Raw genomic sequence first — 23,761 nt, 5'->3', positions numbered from 1 at the left:
CCGTGGGGGCCCCTGGTAAATCCCAAGCCCTGGCAGAGAGCATACACGCTCACACCCTGGGGCCAGCTGAACGGGGGCCCAGTCTGGAACAAATCGGGGCTTCCAGAAATCTTCTGGGGCTTAGAGACAGGCTGACAGCTGCAGGAAACAGGAGAAGGAGCAGATAGGCTTGAGGATTCGGCTGGATCTGGCCCTGAGTCCCCATGGCTCTCTACTCCCCCCGGGGTGGGGGGTGGGGGGAGGGCAGGGACAAATTTCAAATCTGAATAGCCCAGAATGTTTTTAATCCTGAGGTCTTCAAATCCTTAGAATCCCCTCAGTCTAAAACTCTAGATACCCACCACACTCTGCTCTTAGACCGTGTAAGTGAAATGGTCTTCGGGTCACCATCCAATGTGGCAAGAGGTGGTGGCTTTCACAGACTGAGGTCAGACCCAACCGAGCGTTTCCCGAAGCAGGAGATGGAGGCATGACTGTTTTAAATTATATGCATCAGGGATGCGTGGGTGGCACAGCGGTTAAGCGTCTGCCTTCGGCTCAGGGCATCTGGGATCGAGCCCCACATCAGGCTCCTCCGCTGGGAGCCTGCTTCTTCCTCTCCCACTCCCCCTGCTTGTGTTCCCTCTCTCGCTGGCTGTCTCTATCTCTGTCAAATAAATAAATAAAAAATCTTTAAAAAAATAAAATAAAATAAAATAAAATAAATTATATGCATCAAATAAATCCTGTAGGGCAGCGCTGTCTACCCAGACTCTCCGTGAGCGTGAAATGTTCTGTATTTGTCCAGTACAGTGGTCACCAGCTGCTTGAAATGTGACTCATACACCGAAATTTAAATTTTATTGAGTTTGAATTCATTTAAACAGCTCTTTGCCACACAAGGGCCAGGGGCTATTGTTAGCACAGCCCCTGAGTGAGAGCTGTCTTCTCTTCGAGGCTTTCATTCTTTCTAGCCTCAGTTTGCTGTTCCTCAGTTAGCCCCTCCCTTATACATGCTCCGTTTCACCACAAGAGGGGCCCTCAGACTCAGGGCCAAACTGGAATTTTTATTTGATTCTTTTTTTTTTTACATTTTATTTATTTATTTAACAGAGAGAGAGAGAGAGAGAGACAGCGAGAGAGGGAACACAAGCAGGGGAAGGAGAGGAAGAAGCAGGCTCCCAGCGAAGCAGGGAGCCCCATGCGGGGCTCGATCCCAGGACCCTGGGATCATGACCTGAGGCGAAGGCAGACGCTTTCTTTATTTGTTTCTTTATAAAGAAGGCGCCCCTTTATTCGTTTCCTTATAAAAACTTGTCTTGTTAAAGGAAATTTAAAGATGACAAAATTCGCCAACTTCAAGTGTCCACTTCCCTGATTTTTGACAAATGTATACACTTGCACTCACGACAGTGGAGACGTTTCCAGCACCTGGGACCCCTCCCTCCCCCTCACTCTGGCAGCCAGTCATCTGCCTTCTTTCTCAACAGTTTTGTCTCTTCTGCAATATCATATAAACGAGTCGGGCTTCTTCCGCTTGAAGCAAGACTAGAATTTAATAACATTGTTCTAGTCCCATTCTATTATTTTTTTCTCCCCAGAATTTTTCTAATGATGACAAGTGATACTGAATTTCCACTTACAGAGATAGTATGAGATGTCTTTTCAAATTAAATCCATTTAAGCAAAGGAAAGCACGTTCCCTTTAAAGACTTGAAGTTACTAATAGAACATGTGGATTATGGGTATAGCAACAATTACAAGACCGAGACCCAAGTCACTCCTCTTTGGAAAAGCAACTCAAACCCACCTCTGCATGTGACACATGGGGAAACCAAGGCCCAGAGGGGGAGGAGGAGGGGGAGTTGATTGCCCCCCACCCCCATCACATCAAGCAGGTGGCAGAAGCAGGAGGAGCTAGTGCTGCCCAGAACAGATGGCAGAGGCTGGGAGGAGAGGCTTGGGTCCCCCTTAGGGTTAGGGGGCTGTCCCCTCCCCCACTCTTGTGCCTGAGCTAATGGAGCTGTCCCAGGTCAGAGGCTGGGCCTGACAGATGGGATTCTATAGGGGAAAAGGGTTCAGAGAGTAAGGGGCCTTTGTCCTCCTAGTGTCCCAACCCCAGATGGCAGGGCCAGGCCAGAGGCAGGTGGAGAAACAGGGACCCTCTGGAACTGGAAGGTCATGGCCTGGAGACAGAATCTTTGTCTGTCATAACACCCAAGACCCTCCACCCAAGGGACTGGCTCAGGCCTCTCCAGCTTTCAACTTGACCCCTCCACTCCCCATGCAAATCAAGTGCAAATGAGCCCACAGCCGCTGCCCAAACCCCGCCTCCCTTTCCCTCTTGCTGGGGCCCATCCCACAGGTCCCGACACCCAGAGGGGCGGGAAGCCCCCCCCCCCCCGCCCCCCGCCCCAACCCTCAGCACGTGCTCAGGCCCTTCCCACTAGGGCTGGGCCTGAAATGGGCTCCGCTGACCGGTCTCTGCCTGGACGCTGCATCCGCTCTGGGCTTCTCCTGCCTTCCCTCCCCCTGTAACCCCTGTGGCTCCTCTTTCTCCCCCGACCACTGTGGGCACGGAAAGCGGAGAGCGATTGTCTTGTTCACCACTGTAGGAGCTCAGTAAATTTGTTGAACGAAAAAAATGATGATTACTACATTTTCCACTCTAATCTGTCTGCCTCTTCAGGGCTCTCCGTGTAGATATTTGGTCCTTCCTTCCTTCCCTCTCTTCCTCCCTCCCTTTCTTCCTTCTCTCACAAATATTTGTTGATTCTCTACTATGTGCCAGGTGGTGTTCTAGGCATGGGAAATACAGGCAAGGCGCTGCCCTTGTGGAACCGACAGTCAGCGGGGCGGCAAACAAAAACAAGAAAACAAGTATGTAAAATAGCCTCAGAAGTTACTCCTGGTGTGTAAGGCAGACAGGAGCTGTGGAACAGTGTTCCAGGGCCCTGCTGAGAAGGTGACGTTTCTCCGAGCCGAGGCTTGGGTGAGAAGGAGCTGGCAGGGGAAGAGCTAGCGAAAGGCATTCCTGGCAGCAGGCACTGTGTCGGCAAAGGCTCTGAAGGGAGAGCCGGCTGGGCAGAGGGACAGAAACAGGTGCAGGAGTGAGGTCTGAGAGGAGGCAGGGGCAGGCCAGGCCGGGCCAGGAGGGCCAAAGTTACCTTCTATTTATGGCAGAAGACGCTGGCTTTCATCAAGTTTTCTTCCACAGTAAATCCATTGTTGGGGCACCTGGTGGTTCAGTCGGTTCAGCATCAGACTCTTCATTTCTGCTCAGGTCACCAGCTCAGGGTCGTGAGATGATTCTCTTCCTCAGGGCGCCTGGGTGGCTCAGTCGTTAAGCGCTAAGCGTCTGCCTTCGGCTCAGGGCCTGATCCCAGGGTCCTGGGATCGAGCCCCACATCAGGCTCCTCCGCTGGGAGCCTGCTTCTTCCTCTCCCACTCCCCCTGCTCGTGTTCCCTCTCTCGCTGGCTGTCTCTCTCTCTCTGTCAAATAAATAAATAATATCTTAAAAAAATAATAAAATAAAAAGACATTCTCTCCCTCGCCCTCAGCCCCTCTCCATTCCCCAGCTCGTGGGCATGCTCCCGCTCTCTTATTCGCACTCTCTCTCTCTCAAATAAAGAAATAAAATCTTTTAAAAATAAAAAATAAAATAAAATAAATGAATAAATAAGTAAATCCATTGTCAACTGTGAAACACGTTTTGGGGACAATTGGGGAAGTCAGTTGTGGACTAAATAATAGCTATCAGAGAAATATTAATATATTAGAGCGAAACAATGCTCCCGTGTCATGTGGGGTAACGGCCTTATTTTTTAGAGAAGCAGACTAAAGTATTTGAGGTGAAAATTCATAATATCTATAATTCATATGAAATTATCTCAAAAAGAAATAGAGGCAGCGCTCTGGGAAATGCTAACATTGATCCGGAGTTGACGTATGGTTCATAATGTCATTCTCTATTTTTCTGTGTGTCTAAAATTATTCATTGTAATAATTAATTAATTGATTAAAATTATTCAATGTCATTCAATGCAAGCCAATTGACTTAAAGAAAAACACAAAAAGGAATGATGAGGGCAGGGCCTGGGTGTGGTCGCAACTGTGAGCATGAAATGAGACAGGAAAGGCTGAGCCAGAGAGGAAGACCTTTCTGGGCTGGGCAAGCCAGGCCTACGTGCAGCCCCGTGCAGCCCTGCGCTGTCTGAGGCCCCTTCCACTGGGACACCCTGATTCTCGGCCCCAGTGCTGACCTCTGGTGCTCTGATGGGTTCTAGGGCCCTTGCCGCTGGATGCTCCTCTCCTGTTCCCCAGGATACCTGCTCTCAGGTTTGGGGCCCAGCAGGAGGAACAGCTTAGCTGCCCCCAGGCCCTGAGAGGCCAGACCGCTCTGCCGGTGTCTGCAGGGGGAAGGGGGCAGAAGGACATAGCCTCTTCCCATCAGCCCATCTCACCCTTAGGATCTGGGCCTAAGCATTGCCCTCTTGTACTGTCTACCTCATTGGACAGGCAGGGACATTGAGGCCCAGTCCTGACCCAGGTCTCCTGTTTCCAGGGCCTGGACTCTTCCTGAGGACCCCGGACACATAATCCTACAGAGGGAAGAGGGAGAGAAGAAGGTCTGGTACATCAAAACAGAAGCTGAAGTCTGGCCCTCAGCAAGTCGGGTCGTAGGCAGAGGGGGCTCCTTCCACAGGCCAGGCACAAACTAGGCCCAGGATCTCCACTGTGAACAAAGCAGACACAGTCCCCCCAACGCCGAGTGGACACTGGTGGGAGATGGACACTCCCACAGTGAATCAGTGAACACACAACATGCTATCCAGGGCACAGCCAGCAAAGCTAGAGAGGCATGAGGAGGTAGAGAGCGGCAGTGACCAGATTATCTTAATTTAGGCCCACCTCTGAAGGCTGAGATTGAGCAGACACCTGAATAAAGTGAGGGAGGGGCCATGGGGCTACCTGGGGAAAGAGGGCATGTGCAAAGGCCCTGAGGCAGAGAACAAGTTTGCCACCTGAGGGGATGGCAAGGAGGCCAGCGTGGCTGGAGTGGAGAGCACTGGGCAGAAGGGAGGGCCATATGGTCAGGTGTAATGGGGCAGGATAACACAGGGCCAGGCAAGTTCTGGATTGGAGAACTGAGCAGGGCTGTGAGGGTTCTGAGCCAGGCAGGAAAGGCTCTGACATGTTTCAAGACTGCCCCTTTGGCTAAGAAAGGGAGAAAGCAGAGAAAGGGAAGAAGTGGGATTGCCAGTGAAGAGACTACTGTGACAGGTGGCAGGACATGAAGGCGCTGGCCAGCAGTGGTGACAGTGGAGGGGGACAGAGTGGCCCAATTCTGGATCTGCTAAGGGGTGAGATGTGGAGTATGGAAGGAAAAAAAGGAGTTGGGAGGGAAGATAGCAGCACCATTTTAGAGACCTTGCTCCTTACCATATCCCTAGTGCATGGAGCAGAGCTGATCTCAATCAGTAGTTACTAGAAGTGAAAAAGCAAATAAAGAATCCCAGCCTCAGGTTCCCCCTTTAGACCAGCCTGGCTTTTCTTTTCTCAGCCTGTCAGAAGGCGACCTCTGCTGGTCAAATATGGAAACTGCAAGTCCTCAGCTTGGGAGTAATAAGGGACCAGAAGAGACCCTGGAAGATCCCCAGCTGGATAAAATCAGAGACCACACCGACCCCACACCCATTTTACTGATGAAGATACTGAGGCCCACCTAGGGTTCAGGTCTGATCTTCATCTCAACGGCCACTCCTTCTGGTCTCCCAGCTATTGTTTTCCAGGGCTGAGGGTGTCTTTCAGGGGGCCCCCCCATACCCTCCCATAGGATGCTGGGAGTCCACCCTAGGTATTCCTAGTTCCTAGGAAGCATCATGCTGCCTTGGCTTACATTCTGGGTCGAGGCACTTCCCAAATCCCCAAATTAGCGCATACCACCCCCCACTTAGCTGGATGAGAAATCTCTACCCCATCTGGGCTGGAATTTCCACCATCTTTCACCCATGGAACCCTGCCCCTGGGCACCTGGCAGAAATCTGACTGCAAGAATGCATCTGTCACACATATCCCTCCCAGCCCAGTGACTCCAGCTTGAGTAAAGGACATGATCACCCATCTGCACCCATTCAGAAGGCACCACAATTTCCCCCACTTTCAACTCTTGGCATGCCCTTGAGCTGTCACTGTTCTTCACACAAGATAAAGCCAAGGAGAGGGAAGGAAGTCCCAGGTGTGTTCTGAGCAGAACAGGGGAGGCTGTCACCTCCCTTGAGCTGCATGTAAGACCTCTATTGATGCAACACAAGACGGACTTTGAGGTTTCTTTTATTTTTTCTTCATTTTTCTTTTTTTTTTAAGTAATTTTTAATTTTGGCCTACACAACTAGCAGGGTTTAGACTCCCAGAAAATTAAACTATTTCAGGTAAGGCTAAAGTCCTCTTTGATCACTCCCCATCACCCTTCCCTTTCCCTGACCCCTTCCACACACACAATTTCAAAGGTTACTGCTGCTGCCAATTTGAAATTCCTCCTTCTAGATTTTTTCCTATGGATTTATATGCTGTAAACACCACACACAGACACACACAGACACACACACACACACAGCCCTAATAAATATGTAGCATTTATTTGTGGAATTGGTGTGGGATTATTTGGTGTGGATTATTGTGGAATTACTGTGAAATTATTTTTTTCACACAAATGGAATCATACTGTACGTATTTGTCCTGTGACTTTTTCCTCCACTATGTTCTGGGCTCTTGAATTCAACTCACAGATATGGGATCATAGTCACTTCGATAGGGGTTGCTTCGAGAAACTGGCCCTTGTAGAGAGCAAACTTCTTTAGAGTCACTCTCAGAAGCTCCTCTCTCTAACCTTCTCCAACCCTACGTCTCCCTTTCCCCCTCTCGCCTGCTCATCGTCCTCCCACCCCCCACCCCCCACCTGTTCCTCACCCTGGCACTGAAACCCTACAGGACCCCCTGAGCGAAGGTCCTAATTCCCCAGATTCCCGGGAAAGGGTCATTTGTGGAGGTGGTGGCTCCCTGCGCCCTCTGGTGGCTTCTATGGGTAGCTGCAGCGGCGCCTCCAGCCCCTCTTCCATTCACCCATAGACCCATCTGGAGGCCCTGCCCACCCACCACCTAGGCGTGAACCTTCCCGCGCCTGCCCTGGGGGCCCGGTCGCGGATTAGCTGATCTCCGCTCTGGAAACCCTCTTAGTGGAATGTGAGCGCCCTTGTGACCTGCCTGAAGAATGTACACGTTTGAGAACTCCCGGAGGGCAGCTCGTTGTGGGAAACTCGTGCTCGTGGTGCACAGCCTCTGGAAAGCAACTGGATGATCTCTGAGTGTTGTAGTTCACTGCTAGGAGTGGATTCTTCAGGTATACTGCACATCAACAGACAGACAGATTGCCAGTGTTTGCTGCTGCATTGTTCTCGGTGGTAAATTATATGTGCCCAGCAGTGGGGGGCCACCTAAATTCATCCCAGTGCACCGGGATAATGGATTCACCTCTAGTCCTGCCCTCCCCCAGCCTGGGACTCTGTCCCTCTCAGAATGCCTCTACTGGCTCCCCCCTCCCCCAACTCTGCAGCCTGCCTCTGCTTGCCACTCCGGGTCCCCCTTGCCCTGCTTTCTTTTGTCTACCGACCGCATCTAACGCACTAAATAATGTCCTTACTTATTACGTTTCTTGTCCCTCTCGCTCCCCAAGAACGTCAGACCTCCAAAGACAAGGGCTTTGTCTCTTCAGTTCAGTTTTAGGTCCCAAGCATCTCTCACAGTGCCTGACACCGTTGGTGTAACTGAATGAGGGAACGAAGCCCCCCGCCCCCCAAACCCCCTCCGTGCTCATCAAAGCCAAACACTGAGACCAGGTTTGCAGTAAGAAAGAAGTTTAATTTGCAAGGCAGCTAAACGAGGAGATGGGGGCGGGAGGGGAGACTATCTCAAATCTGCCTGCGGGAGGCGGGGGGGGGGGGGGGGGAGAGGAAGGGGTCTTGAGTCTTTACTGGATTTTCGGGAGAGGGTGGACGGGGATGGGACTGGAAGCTACAGAGAGTGAGGGAAAGGTGAAGGCCTTGTCGATCTACGCAGGCCTCTCGATTCAGGGGAAAACAGCTCACACAAAACAGCTCACACGAGCATAATGATAAAATCTGAAAATTTAGTTTATTGATCTTCCTTTATAATACCTGGGTTTGAAAAGCCATGAAATGTATTAAAATCTAGGAAAGTTTGCTTCAAAAAAAAAAAAGAGAGAGAAAGAGAGAAGATTAAATTCTTAAAGAAATCAGCGACGCTGTACAGGTGTTAGAACTGAGGAATGTTGTTCTCAACAAGTCGACAGGGCAAATACATTTATGAATGCATTTTGTATCCGTTTATTAAGTGTCTGCTCTGAGCTCAGCACCGAGCTAGGCTCCCAGAAATACACACACGCCACGTAGACGGTGCAGCTGTTGCCAGGATACTGTTGCTGAGCATTTGTGTGTTGTTGTCCTGTCCTTGTCACTGGCCTATAAGCTCTTAGGAAAAGCTATATAGTCTTCTATGTTCCCCAAAGTGCTTCCCACAAAGAACTCAATTAATGCATTTTTGTTTTTTTATTTACCAATGGAGAAAAAAAAGAGAGAGAGAGAGAGATGGGGCAAAAAGGGTATTCTTTTTTTGGGGGGGGGGGAGAGAAAATCCCAAGCAGGCTCCACACCCAGCACGGAGCCCGACTCAGAGCTCGATCCCACAACCCTGAGATCATGACCCAAGCCAAAATCAAGAGTCTGATGCTTAACGGACTGAGCCACGCAGGCACCCCAAAAAGGGTGTTCTAACAGAAGAATTCATATGGAAATTTTGGTGGCTTGCGCTTACTGTAATTACTTAGAGAACGGTAAGCAGTTCTGGCTGGAAGCAAGAAACGCTACATATAAGAAAGAGCAAGTGATAAAAGTTGTCATGGTTACGGGACGATGTTCCCATTGCGACTCAAGAAAAGGATTCTGAGCCTTAGAGCTTTGGAGGGCCACTTGCTGGCCCGGTCCAATGGCTGGGGCGTCATGGTGTCGCATCGCTCCGGGGAGACTGAAGATACCTTCGTTGCTGACCTGGTGGTGGGACTTTGCACTGGGCAGATCCAGACAGGGGCACCTTGCCGGTCTGAGCGCTTGGCCAAGTACAACCAGATCCTCAGGATTGAAGAGGAACGGGGTAGCAAGGCTGAGTTCGCCGGCAGAAACTTCAGAAACCCCCTCGCCAAGTAAGCTCCAGGCAGCGCACCCCGAATCCTGCGGTCCTGAGTCGGCTCATTAGACCTCTGCTCCCCCCCCCCCCCCCCCGCCGCCGGCAGCTCAGTGCCCCAAGCCGAGACTGGCCAGGGCCTCTGCTAGTCAACTGCCCTCTCCCCTCCCTGTGATGTTCTCACTGCTTCCTTAGAACTGCTGCAGAAGCCACTTGACCATCTGGAACCCTGCTGGAAACCCGAGCTCTGTAATCGTGTGATTGGCCCAAATCATTGTTTTCTCACCTCATTTCCCACCCAGTGTCTGGAGCCAAGTCTGTCTACTTTATAATCTTGAGGTGTCCACAGGCAAGATCCCCAGTGGTTTTGTGTGCAGAATAAAAAGGCCTCAGTGACCCATATAAAAAAAATAAAAAAAAAAAGTTGTCATGGTTTATTGGTCCCAGCTGAGAAAGGACGTAAATGTGAGGCTTAGGCATTTTTTTTAATTTGGTGAGCAACGGGGGAGTCCTTGCGGGTTGATAATAAAGATATGTTTGTTTGTGTTTTTTTTTTAAGATTTTATTTATTTATTCGACAGAGATAGAGACAGCCTGCAAGAGAGGGAACACAAGCAGGGGGGGTGGGAGAGGAAGAAGCAGGCTCCCAGCGGAGGAGTCTGATGTGGGGCTCGATCCCGTAACGCCGGGATCACGCCCTGAGCCGAAGGCAGACGCGCCACCCAGGTGCCCCAAGATATGTTTTTAAATTAAAAATAAAAATACCACAAGAGGCACCTGTGAGATGGCGAGAAGGGAGTCCACAGCAGCTGGGAGCCCTTCGGTGGGAGTCAGAAAGGAACATCAGTGGGTGGGAGGGATTTGGGCCAGGAGCGGCCTCTCACTGCTGGAGGCCTGGTGGCGGCTCCCCTGGGGAGCACATTCTTGTGTCCCCACCACCCAAAGTGCTCCTGAGCCCCTGCCAGCTCAGAGAGGGGTCCGGTGTCCTCCTCTGAGCTCTGCTCACCTCTCATCCCAAGCATCTGCCTGGAGAGCGATCGCTCCTCAAGCAGATGAGTATTTCAGAGAACAAGGCAGAAAGGGGCCGAGAATTCTCAGGGGAGGGTTTACGGTAGGTGCCAGACCCGGCGTGAGCGCCAGTTGGAGTCGGCTTCGAATCTGACCCTGCACTTCCCAGCTAGAGCACCTCGAGCCAGTCACTTCACCTCCGTGAGTCTCAGTTTCCCCATCTGTAAAGTAGGGACTAAAAGTAGCATCTGCCTACTGCCTAGGATTCCTGAGCGATTTAATCAGATATGAACTATTACTAAGGTCCGACAGGTGTTTGTCAGTGGACGTCAGAGACCAGCTCTGCCGAGACTCTTGACTTCTCTGGGCCTCTGTTTCCTCATCTGTATAATGGGATCATCATACTGTCTCCCCCCGAAAGGCTGTGGTGAAGAGTAAATGTATTCGTGCCTGTCAAGCTCAGGGCTTGGCACAGAGTCAGCTTGGCACACAGCGGCTGTTAGGATTTCTGCCCTACCGGGAAGATGCTATTAATACCCCCACTTTCCAAGTGACTTGCTTGAGCTCCAGTGTTTGAACCAAGAGTTTCTGCTCCGGGGAGCCCTGTTCTTGTGCGAAAGGAATTAGGATGGCCCTGGGGGAGGCCAGAGCCAGCCTGGGCAGGCCGTCTGCCTTCTAGGAGTCAGCCCTCATAAAACCTGGATGGCAGGAAGCACTCGCTGATAATGTGAGCCTTTTACTGGTACGGTGGTATCATCGGGATCACAGGGACTGGGCCTCTCGGGCGACTGCAGACACACAGTAGGCTCTTGGTGCCGGGGACAGCCCCGCCCACCACCCCCTGCCTCTCCCCCTCCGCGGGGCTGGGCGGGGCAGGTTAATACTAACTGGTCTGCCTCCACCCCTCCCAGGCAGAGCCACTTGGGAACGGGACCAGCAGGTAAGGAGGCCTTGCTGGGTGGCTCAGGGCTGTGAGACACAGCTGCAGATAGCAGGGGCCGGCTGGCACTGGGCACTGAGGGTGCAGGGGGCACTTATCTGGGGACAGCCAGTGGTCTGTGGTTTTTCGCCTGGTTTCAGACTCCTGGGCTGGAGGCTGGAGGGATAGAAGGGAAGAAGGGCTTCCTCCTCTGTGGTCAGGTTGGAGCTGGCTTGGTGGACTTCAGCCCCCTCCTTCCTGGGTCAAAAGACTGGACCCCCACTGACCTCTGCCCGGCTGCGTCTCCATGCCGCTGGGAAGTCTAGACGGCTGCTCCTGCCAGGTTGGGCCGGACTCTCACCAGCCTGGCATAGGGGCTGGGGGTTGGGATGGGCACTGAAGGGAGGCTGCTTCGCCAAGGTCAGCCTCGTGGGAGGCCTGCAGCCCTTCCAGGCCCTGGGAAGGAGGAGGAGGAGGAAGGGAACTCAAAGTCCCTGCCAGCCAGCCTGGGCTCGCATTATCTCCTTGCTTCCTCCCTATCAGCCGAGCCCAACAAGACGGGGACATCCCCACACCCTTTCTTCGATGGAGAAACCAAGACCCAGAGAGGGTGAGCAGCCGGCCTGAGGACACACAGCCAGTGAGCACAGGCCTGGATGACCACCACAAGCTGAGATGGGGGGAGTGGGGGGGGACACGGTGTGGGCATGTACTGCCTCCTCTCTGGGCCTCAGTTTCCCCACATTAGTGAGACGGGAACGTTGCGTTGGAGGAGGCTGGGGGACTCTGATGTGAGGAGAGGTAAGGGAGGGCCTCCTGAGCCACAAGGATGGGAGCGGTTAGGTGAGCGTGGTGACTGAGTGGGGCCAGGGTTCCAGCACACCCAGCTGCTCTTCTCCCTCTGTCTGCTCCCCTCCTGCCCCCTGCCCTCTCTGCCCCACCTCCTCCTCCTGTCCTGCCTCTGTCCCTCTGTCACTCTAGCTTCGGTTCTCTCTCTCTCCCTGCTCTGTCTACTCAAAGCCACCCTTCCTCCAACCCGAACAACCTCCCCACTGTCTCATGAGGACAGGCCAGGTCCCACATCCCAGGCCCCAGGCAGGGGCCTGCAGGATTCACCAAGGACTCTGGGACAATACTGACTTGGACTTGTCCAGGAGCGGGTGTAGACAGGGCCCACACTGCTGGCTGGCACTGCCTGGGCCACACTGGCCGACTCAACCCACAAGGCTGAGGCAGGCTCGGTCGATGGCCCAGCCCTTTGCAAACCAGGTGGCCACCTGGACCCTGGAAGAGAGATGGGGCCCTGCTCACAAGGAGATGATATTCCAGTGGGAGCAGTCAGCACGCAAATGATAAGACACAGATAAAGCTCTGCAAGTGAGCGGTTGCCGGATAACACGGTGGGGGAACAAAGCGGGCCGCGCGGGATGGTCAAGGTAAGACAGGGCCCTTTCTGCCGGCTGGGGCAGCAGGTGGCCCAGCCACACACTGAGGCCACACTGGCCTCCAGCCCCACTCCCTTGGGCCTGGGACTCTCAGCTTTAGATACAAGAATTTGAAGGAAAGAGACACGTTTGCGGGGGGCTGTCCTGGCTCCGTACCTGGCGCACACCTGCCATGGGGTGGGTGAAGCCTTAAGCATCTCTTCCAGAGCCTTAGGTTTCTGGTCCCCGAGCGCCCCTGGTGGGCCCAGAAAGCAGCCGTGTCTCCCAGTCTTATTTCTCCCCTTCCCAGCCCATGGTGGGGTGGCGGAGGTGGGGGGGGTGAATGGAAAGGGATCTGGCTCAGCCCCTGCCACCTCTTCGTAACCCCCTCCCTCCTGGACTCTACTCAGGCTGGCTGCAGAGTCAGCCGTGCCTAGGTTCCAATCCCAGCTCCCAGGGGGCCAGCTGGGTGACCTCGGGCAAATCACTTTTCTGAGCTGCATTAACTCATTTATAAAATGGAGATGGTCATACTGCCTACCTGGGGATTGTTGTAAGGATCCGATGGATAATGTGTGTAAAGTGCTTGGCCAGTAAATGGTGGCTACTGTTAGAGTTCTTACTATTGTTGGCATTACTCTTTTTTGCCTGGATTACCACACCAGCTCCCTAAGAGATGAACAGGCTTCACTCCTCCTTCTGCCCTGGCCCCACATTACTCTCCTCACAACAGCCAGTGTGCTTCTGCTAAAACACAGTTAAAGCCAGTCCTCCCTCTGGCTAGGAATGGAGATTTGGGCTCAGAGAAAACACCCAAACTCTAGCCTCCAGGGCCCTACGTGACCTGCCCACCCCCCACCTCGCACTGCTGCAGCCACCCCAGGGCCTTTGCACTTGCCGTTCCCTCCCCCTGCACCACTCTCCCCTGGCCTGGCTCACTCCCACACTTCCTTCATGTTCCCTCTGACAACCCCATTTGTGATGGCTGGCACCCGCTCCTCCCAGCTCTGCTTCCCTCCTACAGCCCTTATCACTGCTGGCTTGCTCTAGATTTCTGGGTTTTATTTCTCTCAGTGACTTCTCACACTTTCCTGAGAGCAGAAATTACTGTCCAGCACACAGCAAGTGGCCAGTAAATACCGGTCGAATGAATGAACAAGAACTGCAAGGTCACTATAGGAAAAAGAGAAAAGAGCTATGTACTCTTAAAATTAAAATATTAAAAATATTAAAAAATATTCCCAACATACTCATTGCAAGCCACTCCCGTAGCGCTGTGAAGCCACCAGACCTCTGCACATGCAGCCCCTCTGCGAGGACATCCTCCTACCATTGTCACTGATGGCTGTGTTCCCCATCAGTGGGGTCCTTGTGTCTCCCAGGTCCCGGAGCATGGGGCACTTGGTGTGGCTGCCTGGAAGCAGGCCCGGGCAGGAGAGCCACAGAGGAGATGGGTCACGCTGGGCCATACCACCGTCACGACTGTTTTCCGGCCAATGGAAGAGACTTGCAGGGCCAAATCACTTCCCCCAACTTGCACAACCATGTGGTGCCTGCATCAGAACCCAGACAGCTCAGCTCTGTGGGGTGTGGGGATTTAGTCTGTCGGTGCTCAGAGCCTGTTGCACATGAAGGAGTCCCAGGCTCCTCACCCGCCCGTCTGCCCCTATCTCCCCATCAAGCCCTCTGCTCCAGTCACACTGGCCCAGGCTCACGCCTGCCCCAGGACATTTGCACAAGCAGTTCCCTCTGCCTCTATGTTCTTTGGGCATTTTTATTCTTTTTTTAATTAAAAAAAATATTTAAACATTTGATCCAGCTGGAATCCTTTTTCTCAGGGGTGAAGGATAAGAAGTAAGAAAGAAATCCAGCTTTATTTCTTTTCCTCCAAATGACTACCATGGCAAGTCTCACTTTCTGACTGGTTCTAGGCAAGAAAACCACATAGTTATAAATGCATAACTGGATATCTGGCTGAACTCTCATTATTTTAATAGCTTTTCAGATGATAAAAGTAACCATCTTTAGCAAATCCACCTCCTCCCTTGAGTTATTTACTTATTCCCGTTTATTGGAAATATCATTTATTGCCTCCTCTATTTCCTTGTTTATTTTACACAACCTTCTGCCGTCAAGGCCGAGAGCAGTGAGTCACCACCCCGCCGCGGCCGCGGATTGCGCTGCTGCTTCTCCCGGCTTGTCTGGGGCTGTGAGGGAATGTTACTCAGCATAGAGACACCCGCGGCTGCTTTGACTCCGCTGGGAACTACAGTATCGATGTGAAATGACCCGGGGGCTTAATTTATACCTTTGGCGTCAAATCCCATATTGAGAGCTCTTTGTTTCTCTCTCATGCCTCCCTCCCTCTCTCTTTCTCTTTTTCTCCCTCCCTCCCTCCAACTCTTTGCAGTTCTCTGAAAGACCTTTGTCCCCAAGTCTACGCTTAACCTTTCTACGCTTAGCCTCTCTACGTCACTTCAAGGTGTTATTTCAACAACTAATCCTATTTGATCTTGGTTTTTGATCAAATCCCGGTTGGGGCAGGACCTGAGTTTCTAAGTCGGGACATCAAGAGTAAAGGAGACAAATGTCCTCCTGAGTTTGGGGGCTGCTATAATCAGTCTCTCTATATCCTTGAACATCTCTCTCTGTACACTTGGCCACTGTTCTGCTGTATATACAATGAGTAGCTTAAACAAGACAGCAGCTGATTTACAAGGTAAACAGCGTTGAACAAACAAAATAGTTCAGTGGCAGGCGACACAGGACCGGTGTGGCAGCTCTGGGTCACAAAGCCTTAAGGTCTAATCTCCCTTAGCCCCCACACCATCCTTCTTAGCACAGAACGACCACTGGGGTCTGGCCCTCACGTCTGAGTTCCAGAGAGCAGGACAGAGGAAGGACGGAAAGGTATGCTCCCTCATCTTGAAGGAGACTTCTCAAAGTCCCTCACAACCTCACGGGCCTGGCTTCAATCCGCTGACCGTTGCAAGGGAGGCTGGGAAATGTTCCGCTTTAGCGGGGCGGCTATTCGCCCAGCCAGAAATCTGGTCTCTGTGACAACTAAGGAAGAAGGAAAGAGTGAGTAATGGGAACAGCTAGCAGCCTCTGCCTTGGAATATCATTCAACCTCTACCTTTTTGTCCTTCCCTATCGTTTCGAACATCAGAGGCGCAACTCTGCCTGGGCTGGAGCAGGACAGCTTTCTTTCTATGGGATTCTCCCTCTTCTGTACCACATTCTGGTCTCAGGCGGGAGTGGACAGCCAAGAAGCTGCACACAACTGACCTGGAAAAAAGTCCTCCCCATGCGACAACTGCCTGGAACTTCCCTCCCTGGGTCCTCTGGGGGGCTAGGGGGGCAGAGCCAGGCCTGTCTGTCAGGCCGGCCTCACAGGTGAGAGACCAGAGCTTAAGCCACCTGCCTAAGTCCTGTAGACAGACGGTGGGGGAGCAGGACAGAAAGCAGGCCAGAATGCACTCTGCTCAGCGGAAGGAGGAAGGGAGTTCATCTGGGGCTGAGAGTCAGTTCTGTGTGTGGGAACCCGGAAAGGAACCGCTGGGGTGTGGGGACTTTCCCAGGTGAGGCCTAGCCACCGGGATGGGATGCTTCCGTAGCTTCTAGAAGAGAACTAAGCTGGGGGGGGGGGGGTTGGTCAGGAGACCAAGTGCTGCAAGGACCCTGCTCCAAATCCCACCTCCCCAGACCCCAACTTGTTTCCCATCTGTAAAGGGAGATGATTGGCCCCATCAACATTTCTCTCCAAAGTGGTGCCTCAGGGGAAACTGTTTTTTTCCTCTTTTAAAAAATTGTAATTGTCATGTATTAATTTTCATGTGAATTGGACAAAAATGACCATGTCCCCAAACCCAGCATTTCACCATGAGGGTGACAGCTAGCCCCCTTAGTGAGTGCTTACTGTGCTCCAGGCCCTGTTTAAAAAGCATTGACTCATTAACATATTTGCATATCATTACAAACCATAAAGTCAAGACTGTCATCCTCTATTTACAGATGAGGAAAAGGAGGCACAGAGGCAATGTCACTTGCCCGAGGTCACCCTGCTAGCTGGTTGCAGAGCTGGGTGCTAGCCCAGATCTTTTTGTATGTTTAAGGCTTGTTTGTACCTTTTCCTCTGAACTGTTCACATCTTTTGACCACTCATCCGTTCAGTCTTTTTGTTCTTAATTTCTACACGCTATTTACGTAAGAGGAAGATGTTCCCTTTGTCTGTGATTTACACTGCAAATATTTTCCCTCAGGTTGTCATCTTTTGATCTTATTGTTGGTATTTCTGGCCTTTTTTTTTTAGGAAGGTGCTTTGTTTGTTCTTGGATTACTTTTATGTGTTTTCATATTTACACAGTTTCGTGTGTCAGACTTTTCTTTGGTGGTCTCTGGAATTATGAGCTGTGGTTAGGGAAGCCTGCCCCTCTGGAAAGGTTAGTTATAAAAGAATCTGTCTGTGTGTTCCTATCGTAAAAAGCCAACTTGTTCTTGAGAAGGGGAAGGATCAGGGAAATCCTGGGCTCCACGGCATCGTGTTTCGGCGGACAGTGACCCTCACTCGGCATTTTTCTCCCCGGCCCCACTGCAGGCTGATCTGGGGGGCGGCGGCTTCAGCACAGCACAGACATCACCATGGCTCTCCTGACGCACCTGCTGGTCTGCACCTTCGGGATGGGCTCCTGGGTGGCCATCAACGGGCTGTGGGTGGAGCTGCCCCTGCTGGTGACGGAGCTGCCCGAGGGGTGGTATCTTCCCTCCTACCTCACAGTGGTCATCCAGCTGGCCAACATCGGCCCCCTCCTGGTCACGCTGCTCCATCACTTCCAGCCCAGCTGCCTTTCCGAGGTGCCCATCATCTTCACCGTGCTGGCTGTGGGCACCGTCGCCTGCGCCCTCTTCGCCTTCCTCTGGAATGTCACCTCCTGGGTGCTGGACGGCCACCACAGCATTGCCTTCATGGTCCTCACCTTCTTCCTGGCACTGGTGGACTGCACCTCCTCCGTCACCTTCCTGCCCTTCATGAGCCGGCTGCCCACCTGCTACCTCACCACCTTCTTCGTGGGCGAGGGACTCAGCGGCCTCCTGCCTGCCCTGGTGGCTCTTGCCCAGGGCTCGGGTCTCACCACCTGTGTCAATGTCACTCAGCCACTAGACACCACCCCAAGCACTGCAACCACCGGGAGGACTGTCTTTCTACAGGTACCCGGCATGACCCATTACGGCGCTCCATGCTTGGTCACAAGGAGGGCCACGCAGAGGGCTTGTGTTCTTGACATGGCTGCACGTCAGAGCACCTACCTGGGGGAGCTCCTGAAACACAGCAGTGCCCCCCCGCCCCCGCATCCAAACCAATGAAATCAGACCCTCTGGGGGCTGGAGCTTCTCTGAGACCCTTGAGGTCGGAAGTGTGTTGGAATCTGGAGTTTCAGATTTTAGAAGACACCTGGCCTGGTCTGTCATAGCACCTGGGACACAGCAGCCCAGGGCGGTGACGTCACTGCCTGCGGCAGGGGGGGGGGCGCATTCCTGCCCGGGGGGGGGGGGGCACATGAAGGCTGTAAATAGACTACCTGCATTCAAGTGTGGCTGCCAACGGAGGCATGCAAAAAATCTGAACTTTCAGAGCTTTTTGCATTTCCGAATTGCAAAACAGGGATGGTGAGCTTGTATTTATTCAAAAGTCCCCAGCTGATACTAAGGTACTTGAGGGCTAAGAACTGGAGACTCTTTTTTTTAAAGATTTTATGTATGTATGTATGTATGTATGTATGTATGTATGTATTTGAGAAAGAGAGCAAGTGTTCCCCGAGAGAGAGCACAAGCAGGGGGAGCAGCAGAGGGAGAGAGAGAAGCGGCTCCCCGCTGAGCAAGAAGCTGGACACAGGGCTCGATCCCAGGACCCCATGAGAATGACCTGAGCCGAAGGCAGATGCTTAACTGTCTGAGCCACCCAGGCGCCCAGAACTGTAGACTTTATTTTTTTTTTTTTTTAAGATTTTATTTATTTATTTGACAGAGAGAGAGACAGCCAGTGAGAGAGGGAACACAAGCAGGGGGAGTGGGAGAGGAAGAAGCAGGCTCCCAGTGGAAGAGCCTGACGTGGGGCTCGATCCCAGAACGCCGGGATCACACCCTGAGCCGAAGGCAGACGCTTAACGACTGCGCCACCCAGGCACCCCAGAACCGTAGACTTTAGACATTGCTTCAATGCTTCATGTGGTTAAAACATTCAGCTTTTTTCCACCCCAGGGTGTTGGACACGTCCCATAACGCCTGGCATCGTCCAGACCCCAGCAGGCCAGCCATGGGTGCGAACCAGGGGCCCCGGGCCGCCATACCCTACAAGCACTCCACCTGGAAGTGTTTGAATTAGTTAAGACATGTAAATGTTCTGAAATTTCACAGGCATGGTCTAGGTGCACGGCGTCTCTTGAGAAGAGATCTGGCCACACCAGGCCACATCCCCACAGGGCAACCTGGGGTGGCACTGCCCCTCCTCTGGCGGGATTGGGGTCACCAGCCCCTGGAGGGCGGCAGCGTGGGAAACGGTATAGCTTCTAAGTCCGAAAGAAGCAAGCGGACTGGCTTTGCCACATACTCCCCGTGAGCCTCAGGGAAGACGATCCGTTCTGACACCCCCAAACCCTCCAAAACTGGGGCTAATGGTGCCACTGCACAGGCCGCGAGGAGGCAGCTTTCCCGCCCTTCCTTACTAACAGTGCGCGCTGTTTATCGGATATGATTTTGGTGCTGCTGTTACCTGTGTCCCAACATCCCCCAGGGAGCTGACTGACCCTCGTTTTGTCTTTCTCCAGGGGGCTAATAGCACTTTGGGGACGGACCTGACCGGAACGACACGTTCCGCCGTCCATCTAGAAAGCCGCTACCTCCCGGCCAACTTCTCGCCCCTGGTCTTCTTCCTCCTGCTCTCCTTCATGATGGCCTGCTGCCTCGCCGCGTTCTTTCTCCTCCAGCGTCAACCCAGACCCAGGGAATCTTCCATAGAAGACCTTCTCACCTCCCAGGTCACCCTCCACTCCATCCGGCCACGGGAAGGGGACGACCTGGGCCCCCCAGACCCAGGGCCTAGCAGCAAGGCCCAGGGGCTTCCAGAGGAGAAAACGGCCTCCGACCACCCAGCCCACCTGGCCTTCATCTACGTCCTGGTGGCCTTTGTGAACGCGCTCACCAACGGCGTGCTGCCATCCGTGCAGACCTACTCCTGCCTCTCCTACGGGCCTGTGGCCTACCACCTGTCCGCCACCCTCAGCTCCATGGCCAACCCTCTCGCCTGCTTCCTCTCCATGTTTCTGCCGTACAGGTCTGCCCCAGCTGGCCCTGGGGAACTCTTGTTGGGATCTGTTTCATTCCAGAAGTCAGAATTCCAAACCCCAACGGTCAGGTTCTGCGTACAGAACATGGTTTCTAGGACTTGACTGCCTGGGTTCAAATCCCAGCTCCACCACTTCCTAGCTATGGGGTCCCGGACAAATCACTTCTCTTTGTGCCTCAGGGATACTTATCTGGAAAATGGGGATAATAGTTCTACCTCCTAGGGTTGCTGGGAGCATAAAATGAGCTAATTTGGTAATGATTTTAGGCAGTACCTGTGTATGGCAGGTCCAGAGGTGTTGACGGGCCACTGGCCCTGGAGGAGGAATGTGCAGATAGGAGCTGAGGGTCCCATTTATAAGTGGGAAACCTGAGGCTCACAGAAGGGGTCTAATCTCGTGGTCTAATTCCCAGCATTTCAGCCCTGCCCTCCCGCCTCCAGCTCAAACTGGCTCCTTTACAGCCGTAGTTCTGGAAGACTGGCTAGGCAAATTGATAAATGCACATCGAGCCAGCCTAGATGGGGACCCGAGATTTCAAATTTTAGTACACAACCGAAGTGGTTCTGTGGCAGGGGTTCAGACCCTAGGAGGAGACACCCGGACTTTGAGGTCATGAAACTTGAGGGTGCACAGCCTCCCAGCCCCCGCTCTGCCCTGCGTGCCCTCGTGGGCCTCTCTGACCTGCTCGCACCCTCCTTCCCCAGCCCAGGAAGGAGGGAGAACAAGATAGGAGAGTCAGACAGAAAATGTCACATTGCCAGAAACCTGAATTTTCTCCCTTAGGGCTTGAAACTGGAAGGAGGCTGGAGATTTCTGGGGAAGTGGAAGGAGAGGCCACTGATGTGTGGAATAGGAGGGCCCAGAATGTTAGAAATACCCAGTCTGAAAGCCAGGGACTCCAAGAATCTTGAAGTAGAAAGAGTCCTTAGAGGCAGGGGCAGGCCCTCCGCTCCCACCCAGGACTTGGTGTTCTGAAAAGCGTGCACAGGGAGGCCCCGGGGTGACGACCTGGGATACAGGACAGGGTCCTCCATTGTCACACCGATGGAATGCATCCAAGCCAGCCATCAGGAGGGCCCTAGATCATGTAGACCTCGTGTTGTAGATGACACCAGAGGGGAAGGGGTCATCTGAGGTCGCACAGCACAGCCTGCTGTGCCAGGCTCCAAGCCACATTCTTGTCAGGCCGGCTTCCTGGCTGAGGCTGGGAATGTTGCAGGAGGAAATGGCAGCAGACAAAACACTGGGTGGGGCCCCGGGCCAGACCCTGCACGCTCTGTTCCATGGTTCCGGCAGCCCTGAAAGGCTCCTCGCGCAGGTGAGGAAGCAGGCTCAGGGGCCAGTCCTGCAGCTTCAATGGGAAGTAGGATCTGAACCAGGTCCCCGCAGCAGCAGTCCATTCTCTTTCTCCTGCCATGAATGCGCAGGGTGACTTAGACCCATGTTGCCCCTCAGGAACCTCATTGACCCGCTTGAGCCAGGTGGCCTGGAAGTTTCCACATGGATCTGACCTCTAACCCTAGAGACGCTGACCGTTCTATGCAGTGCCCAGGGGAGGAGAGGCAGAGGTCCTCTCCTCCATTCTCCTCCTCTACTCTGCCCTAGGTCTTTGCCATTCCTGGGGGTCCTCACCGTGCTCGGGACTGGCTTCGGGGCCTACAACATGGCCATGGCCGTGATGAGCCCCTGCCCCCTCATGCAGGGCCACTGGGCTGGAGAGATCCTCATTGTAAGTATCTGGCCTGTGGAGCTGCCTCCCTCCCTACCCCTCCCCGAGCCAAGGTGCTTTCTGTTGGCCAAAATCTTTGTGTTTGCTTCTGAAGGAAGCCCCAGGTGGGGTTGGGTCCGGGAAGGGGTGCTTCTCATTCGGGAATGGAGGCTTAGAAAGATGAGGTGGCTGGTCCAAGGTGACATTCCAACCTCTCCCCTGAATGCTACACGCTTCCTGCCATGTGTACCTCCGCCCTGGCCTTCTCCCAGATGCCCCTGACTTGATCATGGGGGGACACAAAGGCTGTTGGGTTCTCCTTTGCCCTGGAGGTGTGTGTCAACTCATGGGGCCCCCTTAGCCGTAGGGGATCGCCCCCAAAGACTATTGACCTTAAAGGTTATTCCATGCGGTTCCCTGAGCCCAGTTAGGTCACCCCGCAAGCATCCTTCTCCCCTAGGGCTCACCCCAAAGCTCCCTTCACTCTGCATCTCTGCCGCCCGGTATTCGCAGGTGGCCTCGTGGGTGCTGTTCATTGGCTGTCTGAGCTACGTCAAGGTGATGCTGGGCGTGATCCTGCGTGACCGCAGCCGCAGCGCCCTCTTGTGGTGCGGGGCGGCGGTGCAGCTGGGCTCCCTGCTCGGAGCTCTGCTCATGTTCCCGCTGGTCAACGTGTTGAGGCTCTTCTCCTCCGCCGACTTCTGCAGCCTGCAGTGCTCCGCCTAGGACGCCTGGCGCAGTCCAGTACAGGACCCTGACCCGCCCCCATTACTAACACCGTCAACTGGAGCAGGGCACACGCCCAACGTCACAGGGGGAAGTGGCGGGGAGCTGGGAGGCAGAGGCTGAGTACTTAAGATCCACGCCAGCTCCCCTCGGGAACGGCGGAGAACGCCACAAGGCCTCCCACGGGACCGGGAACTGCAAAACACACCCCTACCCCGATGCTGTGTCTCCGTGCCCGCAACTCCATTGCAGAACTCCTTTGGACTACTGAGAGAGAGGGCAGGTTTGCAGACCCAGCTGGAGGCAGGCTCAGGGGTGTCGGAAGGGAGACCACTGAGAGGGTGAGCTAGCCCTCGCAGGCTGTGTGACCTCGGGGAAGTCACTTATTTCTCTGTACCTCGGTTTCCTAAAATGGGGATTATGATAAACAGCACCTACCTCACGGGCTTAGCACAGGGATCAAGGGGAGAAGTGCCCAGCATGTAGCAAGCCCTCGTGGGCCATTTCCTGATCTGATGCCCAACGACAATAACAAGGTAGAAGCTGGCCTACACAGCCGTCAAGTGGCCAGGGTGGTTGAGAGATGACCCCTGCCTCGTATCCCTTTTCCCACTCTCCTCGCAGAGAAGCTTCTCAAAGACAGATGGCAAACGGTGAAATCCTGGGCATCCCGACTCCCCAGCTGCCAATATGGATGGACATTGTACCCCTCACACCCCTTCCTGCTCCTTGGAAAATGAGTGACCTCCTGGGAGGCAGAGAGATGATGGGGGGAGGGGCTACACCAAACCTCCGGAAGTGAGTCCCATCCCCTCCCCCACTCCCCAAGGCCAGGACTGGACCCTGAGAACTCTGGGAAGTCTGGGAAGGAGTGCATTCACTGACTGTTATTTTGTTCTCTTTTTTCTTTTTTCTTTTTTTTTTTAGATAGACATTCCCTGCTTTTACACTAAGATCAGCCCTCCCAAGAAAAAGTTTAACATGAACCCCAAAATCAATATCATCAGTTTTCAGTTAGTTTGAAGGTCAAGGTTGAGCTCAGAAATGAATAAAATCAAGTGCTTAGAGAACGTCTGGTCCTGGCACTTCTCGTTAGCGGTTTGTTTGCTTGCCACTAGCCCTCCTTTTAATTTATTTTGAATAGATAATGTAGTCACATGTTTCAAAAATCAGAAAATATAAAATGGGGGCGCCTGGGTGGCACAGCGGTTAAGCGTCTGCCTTCGGCTCAGGGCGTGATCCCGGCGTTCTGGGATCGAGCCCCACATCAGGCTCTTCCACTGGGAGCCTGCTTCTTCCTCTCCCACTCCCCCTGCTTGTGTTCCCTCTCTCGCTGGCTGTCTCTATCTCTGTCGAATAAATAAATAAAATCTTAAAAAAAAAAAAAGAAAGAAAATA

General features: G+C 53.2%; 1 protein-coding gene and 1 non-coding gene across 6 annotated transcripts; both read left to right on the top strand.

Annotated features, from left to right (window-relative positions):
* Positions 1-8,961: 8,961 nt before the first annotated feature.
* On the top strand, positions 8,962-9,033 carry LOC123800991 (small nucleolar RNA SNORD124). Its single transcript, XR_006782080.2, has one exon. It is a non-coding gene; the product is annotated as a small nucleolar RNA SNORD124 (small nucleolar RNA).
* Positions 9,034-11,074: 2,041 nt separating this feature from the next.
* Positions 11,075-23,433, top strand: SLC52A3 (solute carrier family 52 member 3). Of its 5 annotated transcripts, XM_045807560.2 has the most exons (6): positions 11,075-11,183; positions 11,706-12,598; positions 17,184-17,794; positions 19,411-19,916; positions 21,535-21,658; positions 22,151-23,433. In XM_045807560.2, exons 3-6 carry the CDS (start codon positions 17,228-17,230, stop codon positions 22,361-22,363), a joined length of 1,410 nt encoding a protein of 469 aa, XP_045663516.2. In that variant the 5' UTR covers positions 11,075-11,183; positions 11,706-12,598; positions 17,184-17,227; the 3' UTR covers positions 22,364-23,433. The 5 variants fall into 5 exon arrangements, with proteins under 5 accessions (XP_045663516.2, XP_045663538.2, XP_045663523.2 ...); XM_045807582.2 differs by lacking the exon at positions 11,706-12,598 and having other exon boundaries at positions 11,139-11,183; XM_045807567.2 differs by lacking the exon at positions 11,075-11,183 and having other exon boundaries at positions 11,193-11,772.
* Positions 23,434-23,761: the final 328 nt, after the last annotated feature.

This window comes from Ursus americanus, chromosome 22, assembly GCF_024610735.1.
Source record: "Ursus americanus isolate L20-20 chromosome 22, mUrsAme1.1.p, whole genome shotgun sequence".
Lineage (NCBI taxonomy): Eukaryota > Metazoa > Chordata > Mammalia > Carnivora > Ursidae > Ursus > Ursus americanus.
The sequence above is the reverse complement of the archived record's forward strand: the minus strand, read 5'-3'. Positions and strand labels throughout refer to the sequence as shown.

Excerpts from the sequence above, each read along its gene's own strand:
- SLC52A3 (XM_045807560.2), top strand. The coding sequence starts at position 17,228 with ATGGCTCTCCTGACGCACCTGCTGGTCTGCACCTTCGGGATGGGCTCC. Across the intron at positions 19,917-21,534 it reads TCCATGTTTCTGCCGTACAG|GTCTTTGCCATTCCTGGGGG; the intron begins GTCTGCCCCAGC and ends ACTCTGCCCTAG. Across the intron at positions 21,659-22,150 it reads GGGCTGGAGAGATCCTCATT|GTGGCCTCGTGGGTGCTGTT; the intron begins GTAAGTATCTGG and ends CGGTATTCGCAG.